The sequence below is a fragment of the Manis pentadactyla genome, chromosome 10 (genome assembly GCF_030020395.1).
Source record: "Manis pentadactyla isolate mManPen7 chromosome 10, mManPen7.hap1, whole genome shotgun sequence".
In the NCBI taxonomy this organism is placed as follows: Eukaryota; Metazoa; Chordata; class Mammalia; order Pholidota; family Manidae; genus Manis; species Manis pentadactyla.
In genome coordinates this window covers 31,054,272-31,062,595 of record NC_080028.1, presented here as the reverse complement: position 1 = coordinate 31,062,595, position 8,324 = coordinate 31,054,272, and the positions used below count along the sequence as shown (strand labels likewise).

The following is an 8,324-nucleotide window of genomic DNA, read 5'->3' as shown; positions in this document are numbered from 1 at the left end:
AAGTGTACCGCCCTGCCCCTTTAAGGCTTCCAAAAAGCACCCACTAAAGCAAAATGACAACAACAACAAAAAATTTTTTTTAATTAAAAAAATAAATAAATAAGTAAAAAATTGATGCTCGTTTCTCTTTATTCTCCAGCGCCAGCCCCAGGCTGCCCTGTTTCCCTAGTATTGGGGTCCCTATCCCTTTCAGACTTCCAAAAAGCGCTCTCCAAAACAAAACAGAAAAAAAAAAATATGACCGCTCAATTTTCTTATGTTCTCCTGCACCAGACCTCCGGTACCGCTCAGCAGTCTTGCTGCCCTGTTTCCCTAGTATCCAGGGCCCCATGCATGCACTGTGTCTGCTCTCTAGTCCGGATGGCTGGGGCTGGGTGTTCAAGAGTACTGGGCTCTGTCTCCCTCCAGCTCTGCCTATTCTTCTCCCGCCAGGAGCTGGGGGGAGGGGCGCTCGGGTCCCGCCCGACCAGGGCTTGTATCTTACCCCCTTTACGAGGCACTGGGTTCTCGCAGGTGTGGATGTGGTCTAGATGCGGTCTGTATGTTGTCCTGTGTCCTCTGGTCTTTATTCTAGGAAGAGTTGTCTTTGTTATATTTTCATAGATATATGTGGTTTTGGGAGGAGATTTCTGCTGCTCTACTCACACCACCATCTTGGCTCCTGCTTTGCTACTATTTTTAAATTGAACTTTTCTTTATTGAGTGTTCACTTGGTTACTATAAATCTTTGACTGTTTCCCAGAAAACCTACAAAGTTGGTGCTTGACTGTCTACTTGTATTTTGATGTTTCTATAAAGGAACAGGAGCTTGGAGCTCCACACTCCATCACTTTGCTGAAGTCATTCTCTGTTCCCCTATATATTTCTACTCTACAGTCTCTCCAAATGGCCTTGGGGAACCACAACACCATCACTGAGTTCATCCTTCTGGGGCTGTCTGCAGACCCCATGTCCAGGCCCTGCTCTTTGTGCTGTTCCTAGTGATTTACCTCCTGAGTGTGATGGGAAACCTCATGATGCTGCTGGTGATCAGGACTGATTCTCACCTCCACACACCCATGTACTTCTTCCTGAGTCACCTCTCTTTCCTGGATCTTTGCTACTCTTCAGTCACTGTGACCAAGCTGCTGGAAAACCTGCTGTCTCAGAAGAAAACCATCTCTGTGGGGGGCTGTCTGGCTCAGGTCTTCTTTCTGTTTGTCACTGGGGGCACTGAAGGCTGCCTGCTCTCAGTAATGTCCTATGACCACTATGTTGCCATCTGCCACTCTCTGCACTACGGACAGATCATGACCAACCGGACCTGTAATAGTCTGGTGTGTGGATCCTGGGGCCTGAGCTTTCCGGACTCATTCATCAACATCCTACAGGCTATGAGTTTGGACTTCTGTGAAGATCAGTCCATCCCCCACTACAGCTGTGAGCTGCCCTCTCTCTTCCCTCTGTCCTGCTCTGATATCTCCACCAGTTTTACTGTTTTACTGTGCTCCAGTCTTGTGCATAGGTTTGGAACTTGTTTGTTGATCGTGTTCTCCTATGCCCTTATTGCCTCCACCATCCTGAGTATCAGCTCCTCCTCAGGTAGAGGCAAAGCCTTCTCCACCTGCTCCTCTCACCTCACTGCAATCCTCCTGTTTTACTGCTCAGGTTTCCTTCACTATCTCATGCCAACCTCAGGTTTACCCCTGGAGTTGATCGTGTCCGTACAATACAGTGTGGTCACTCCCTTAGTGAATCCCCTCATCTACAGCTTGAGGAACAATAAGGTGAAAGCAGCTGTGTGAAGAAACTTTAGAAAATATCTCCAATAGAGGTGACCAGACACAGAAGATAGTGGGTTTTTACTACAACATGATGCATTGTTAGCCAAGACTAAGAGCAGTTTCTTAATGTCATGATGTTGGACATAGGAGAAATTTCATAGCAATTCACATAGCTGTTTGGGGATCATGTTGAGAAAGGTGGAACAAATTTACTCTGGTTTAGGAGCAAACAAAACAGCAAATGATTGTATTAATCCAGTCATGTTCCTTGAATAGTCTTTTTGCATCTTTGATGGGGCTTGATCCTACCCTATTTCCCTTTGCTATGCAGTTCATTGAACTACATGGAATAAAGTCACCTAACCATCACAGAAGGGAGCATAAAACAAACCTGTTGCATCTTCAATCTGGGGAAGATTAAACATCTGGGGGAAAGGATGCACAGTATTTGGGCTTGGAGAGACCCAGGCCTAAGAAAGGTGGGAGCATCCAAAGGGAAATAAGTCAGCCCAAGTATAGGAGGATCCACCATGGGTTCACCAGATATAAGTTTCTAAACTCTACTAGAAAGTGACACAAGGAAATATCGAGACTACTTCATAAGGCAGACAATTTAGTAGAAAAGAATTTTTCTATCTGAGCTAGACGCTAAAAACTAGAGCAGAATACATAGTTTGAAGAGGAAAAGGGGAAGATTGGTGAAAAACATGAGTCAGAGAGGAGGAGAACACAGTGAGAAATCCAGACCAGCTGGGAAATGCAAATTACTGGTTAACTTAAGTTTAGTGTGTATCTGATCTGGCCAAAAATCAATGACTCCTTGGGGCTACAGTGAAGGATGAAAGTTTTCTCTAAAATTCCACTTAATAGATAATTCCTGGAGATCTAAAATACAGTAGAATGATTATAGACAAACATCAAACTTGCTGAGACTGTATCTTGGTATTTCCCACCACAAAAAAAGAAATCATAATTATGTGCCATGATAGAGATGTTAGCTAATGCTATAATTGCAGGCATCCTGTAATATAAATATGTATCAATTCAACATGTTATAAATGTGTACTCAATACACTTCCACAAAGATGCATGTCAACTATATACAAATTTAAAATTTTCAAATAAAAATAAAAAAGTTTTAAGGCAAAAGTTTCACTTAAGTTGAGTACATTCTCACTGTGGTCCAACACTCAGTCACAGAGATGAGGATGCTTCCATGAGAATGTGAAGCTGGAACCTGTGATTGTGCTGTAAGCTGCTCTTTGCCACACTTGTATAGCATGAGCTTTCACAGGGGCAGCCAATGCAAATTGGATAATTGCATAAGTAACTGTTTCTGATTTTTAAAATATATTTATTCATCAAAATGTTCATCTCAGTTCTGTTTAAAGATACAGATCCCTGTGATATGGGAAAATAAGCTGTCAGGTGAAACAAGTCTCACTATACACCTTCCTTAATAATTCCCAACAAGGTATCTCCCCAGTCAGTGGGCAATAGAAAAGACTTCCCAGCTTGCCTACTTTCAAAACCCACAAGACTCCAGGGTTTACAGCTAAAGCTTCAACCTTAAAGTTCTATAGCCTATATCTTGAGAATCCTGTAGGACTTCCATAAGCTTCACTCTTCTACTTAATGAGTTTAAAGTTTGGCTTCAGACCTTAGGGAATATAGCTTTCTGGCTCTTCTGAGTTACACCAACTTTATTACCGTACCTGGTCCCCTTAAGCAAGATTGTATCTGAAAGTTACTTGCTTCACTGATATTGTTTGCCCATATATAGAGTCACAAAAGCAGGTAAATGAAAGGTAGCCTCTCTGTTGGGTTGGGGATGATCTGAGAGAAGTCTGTCTGTGCTCTTTCTAGAATCAGTCTATTTCCCACTGGATTTACTTGTGACAGTGGCAGGACAAAGGCACAGTTCAGATGATAAGTGTCTCAGATGGTTATTTGTCATTTCTCCATGAGACTTGTAAACAGAAAAAAACTTAACATGATTTCTGAAATTTGGTTATAGAAATATTGGTTCTACTGTGCATCATGATCACCTGACAAAAATGAATTCTTATATCATGGTAAGAATTGAGCCAAAAGATGACTTTTTTGCAAGAAAATCTAGACCTCCATGATTTTTCTAAAGGTTCCCCTCATTCCCACATGGAGACTTCCAATTTCTGCTTAATTCCGCCCACATAGCCTTCAGTGCCTCCCTGTCTCAGGCACTTTCTTTCACCTTGAGTTCTCTCACCATCTTCTCCTTGTGCTGTAGACTGAGTTCCAGACACTAAGAAGTTTATGGTTGTTTCTGTCCCTGAAGGCTCTTGTCCTCGGTTGTTTTCAGCATCTACTAAATAAACTCTCTCTATGCTCTTCAGTGTTGCATGTGCACTGGGTGTGGAAACTGCACTGATCTGGGAAACTGACACCGGAAACGAAGAGCTTCACATTCTAGGAAGGAGTGGGGAAAAAGCAAAACAGATATAAAGAGACAAGTGGTCTGAGATCCTCCTCCTTCCCTAAATATGTAAATAGGTCCTAAATACCTGTAGTAAAAAGTTTACTTTTCTGTTACTAAGCACCCCATCAGCTCTGGTCATAAACAATATTAGTTGTTAAAGGAGAAAAGGAGGAGCAGGATCCAGAGAAGATTTTAAAGGAAATACTGAGGTATGCGAACATTGCCTTCCATGCACTCAAACCACAAATATTGTGATCCTTCTTCCCTTTTCAGGTGGCCTAGGGACCTTAAAGGCCTTTATCCTCTTCTAAGTTTCTTATATTCCCAATAATAGTTTCCAGACCATCTGCCTTTCAGCACTAGATCTATCTCTCCTCTAGTCTCAATAATCTATCCAGTCGTTCATGGAATTAACTAAAATTTTCTTTGTGATTACACTGAGTAGATAAATTTTGAGACTTTTTTTCTTAGAATATCTTCTTGGAAATGATATAAGATCATTGGATATAAACAAGGTAATCATTTATAATGACACTGATATTCATTGCCTCTCAGAATTCACTGAATTTTAAGTTTGGGCAAATGTTAATTTAGGTAAAATGAATTCACATTATATAGCAGTATAAACTTGAGCCAAAAGTTGTAAGATGGAAGGTGATAATTAATTGTGATTATTTTTTAAATGACCCAGAAAATGTAATTTCTTGCTGTACCCCTCTTTAAGGTGATACATGACACGGACATATACAGGAAACCAAGAGGTGACCTACCTGAGAAGATCTCAAAACAGAGCTACCCAGGCAAATTGTGAAATGACATATTTGGTTAAGAGCTTCACCCTGGCCTCTACTTTCTTCTTACCCTCTGCTCTTCTCTATATAAGCACCCACACTTCTCTCTGTCCACCTCTTTCTGAATTTCAGAATGCCATTCAACTTCAGTTGAACTAAAGCCTCTGTGTTCCCTCTCTCAAGGTAGGTGAAGAGAATTTGAAATTAGTGCTTATTTTTCACTGCAAGTTTGAAATAAGCCCAATTTTCAGTTGGTCACAGTCAGAGGATCTACTTTGGGAACCAGTGGAGTAAACCCAGACTCTTACAAGGATGGCTTTCACCGGCCCTGCTGACAGGCTGTATGGACTGTCAGCACAGAAGAGAGGTTTTCGAGCATTGGATCTCTAACACACCGTTTCCACAAAATCCTTTGGATGTGCTGGAGTCTCCTTTGGCTGAATACTGGAAACTAAAAGGGGATGTAGGCAGGTCTGCACTTTTAGTGAATGTGGACAAATTAGAGAGCAAATACAGGTCAAATGGGTGACCAAAATCAGATAGTAAATTACAATTTTTAGAAATTTTCCAGTTAAAGTGAATAGACTAAATTGACTTTTTACTGAAGAATACACATAATTGTTTATTTCAACAAGATTTTACAAACTCAAAGACAAGAAAATTGACTTTCCATCTGGTCAGTCATCTTTGCTGCACTATCTGAATCAATTTGGGCCAGCAAACTGGGCTTTGAAGTACTCACCAGGTAGAGAAGTAACTCAAATATGGGATCTGATTAAGGGTGGGAGTATGGGAACTTGCATAAAGAAGAAATAAGAAGAGAAAGCAAAGTTATGAATACATGGGCTCGACCAGTAGGAATGGAATCTGTTATAGCGAAATCATTGGGCAAGAACAACCTGAAACTGGTGAAATTTCCCTGGGGGAAAGCTGGGGAATTCAGAGCCAGTTGAGAGTTCTGACTGACAGATCAGGATGACTATAAGCAGTTACCACACCAAGAAAGAGGGCTCAACTGCTTTTTGACAAAAGCACCAAGAACACACAGTAGGAAAGGGTAGTGATAAATGGTGTTGGAACTGACAAGCTTCATGCAAAAAGTGAAACTAGACCCTATCTTACACCACTCACAAATGTTAACTTAAAATGGATTAATGGCTTAAACATAAGACTTGAAACCTTAAAACTCACAGAAGAAAACACAGGAAGAAAGCTCTTTGATCCAAATGATTTTTTGAATATGACACCTAAAGCCCAAATAAATAAAAGCAGAAATAAATAAATGGGACTATCAAACTTGAAGTCTTCTGCACATCAGAAGAAACAACAAAAAAGAAGAAAAGGCAACCTACAGAGTGGGGGTAAATATTTCTTTTCAAGCCATGTATATGAGCAAATCTCCTAAACAGACATTTTTCCATGGAAGACTTCCAAATGGCCAACAGGTACATGAGAAGATGCTCAACATCACTAATCATTATGGAAATGCAAATCAAACCTTGGTGAAATATCACCTCACATAGGGATATTTTGGCCACTACCCAAAAGACAAGAAATAAGAAGTGTTGGTGAGGATGTGGAGAAAAGGGAACCCTTTTTCAGTGTTGGTGGGAATATGATTGGTACAGCAAACATGGAAAATAATATGGAGGTTCCTCAATAACATAGAAATATAACTACCATATGATCCATAAATTCCACTTTGGGCATATATCCAAAGGAAATGAAATTAATATTTCAAAAAGATATCTACACTCCCATGTTCATTATAGCATTACTCACAATAGCAGAAATGAAAACAACCTAAGTGTCCGTCAGTGGATTAATGGATAAAGAAGATGTGGTATGTATATATATATATATATATGCAGAGGAATATATGCCATGAGACAAAAGGAAACCTTGCCATTGGTAAAACATGAGTGAAACAAGAGGACATAATGCTTAGTGAAATTATCCAGAGAAAGACAATATTTTATGATCTCACTAATTTGTTTGGGGGGGGGTGGAAAGCCAAACTCAGAAACAGAGTGTAGAATGTTGCTTACCAGAGGCCGTGGACGTGAGGGAGATGGGGAGATGCTGTCAAAGCCTTCAGTTATAAGATGAATAAACTCTGGGTGGCTCATATAAAGCCTGGTGACTGTAGTTAATAATACTCTCTTGTACACTGGAAATTTGTTGAGACATTGTAACTGTGTGAGATGTTGGATGTGTTAATCAACCTGATCATGGTAATCATTTCACAAAGTATATGTATGTCAAGTCATCACATTGTGCATTTTAAATATATAACATCTAATTTTCAGTTATAATTCAATGAAGCTGAAAAGGAAGGAAGGAAGGAAGAAAGGGAGGGAGAGAAGGAGGGAGGGAGGGGGGAGGGAAGGAGGGAGGGAGGGAGAGGAAGGGAGGGGAGCTTAGAAGGAAAGGGAAGGGAAGTAAAGTAAAGGGAAGAGAAGAAGGGAAGGGAAAGCAGCAGACACCCAGGAGTTCCCATCCAGGGTTTCCATGGAGGGCCAGAAGTGATATCACCTAAGAAGTGATGTCACCCTGAAAGAGACATCACTGGATCCAGGCACAAGAAGGTGATATCACAGGAAGCAGCAGTGATGACACCGGATATGAAATCAATCCAGAAGTGACATCATTCTGAGCTGGTGTATATAAGTGGTGCTCAGAAAATAAACTATGTCACTTGTCCACCATCAGCGGTCAGTGAACCTCCTGATCCCAGCTTTGGTTTCCATGTCTTTCTTATATATTTCTCTGTTTTCTTTAATCTCCCCATCCACTTCTCTCAGGTTCAGCTGGTTTGTGGAGCTGGTCTCCGCAGGTTTCCAGTAAGATTTCAAAGCCGATTTCTGAAAAAAAAATTCCTACCATTTGCAACAACATGGATGGAGCTAGAGGGTATTATGCTCAGTGAAATAAGCCAGGCAGAGAAAGGCAAGTACAAAATGATTTCACTCATCTGTGGAGCATAAGAACAAAGGAAAAATTGAAGGCACAAAACTGCAGCAGACTCACAAAACCCACAAATGGAATAACAGTTATCAAAGGGAAAGGGACTGGGGAGCATGCGTGGGAAGAGAGGGATAAGGGAGAAAAGGGGCATTACGATTAGCACACATAAAATAGGGGGGGAGCAAGGGGAAGGCAGTGTAGCACAGAGAAGTGAAGTAGTGACTCTACAGCATCTTATCACACTGATGGACAGTGACTGCAAAGGGGTATGTGGTAGGGACTTGACAATGGGAAAATCTAGTAACCACAATATTGTTGTTCATGTAAGTGTATATTAATGATACC

The 8,324-nt window shown here is 40.9% G+C and overlaps 1 protein-coding gene across 1 annotated transcript; it reads left to right on the top strand.

The window, feature by feature from the left end:
- Nucleotides 1-1,001: 1,001 nt before the first annotated feature.
- Nucleotides 1,002-1,784, top strand: LOC130678968 (olfactory receptor 8S1-like). Its single transcript, XM_057486527.1, has one exon. It carries the CDS (start codon nucleotides 1,002-1,004, stop codon nucleotides 1,782-1,784), a length of 783 nt encoding a protein of 260 aa, XP_057342510.1.
- Nucleotides 1,785-8,324: the final 6,540 nt, after the last annotated feature.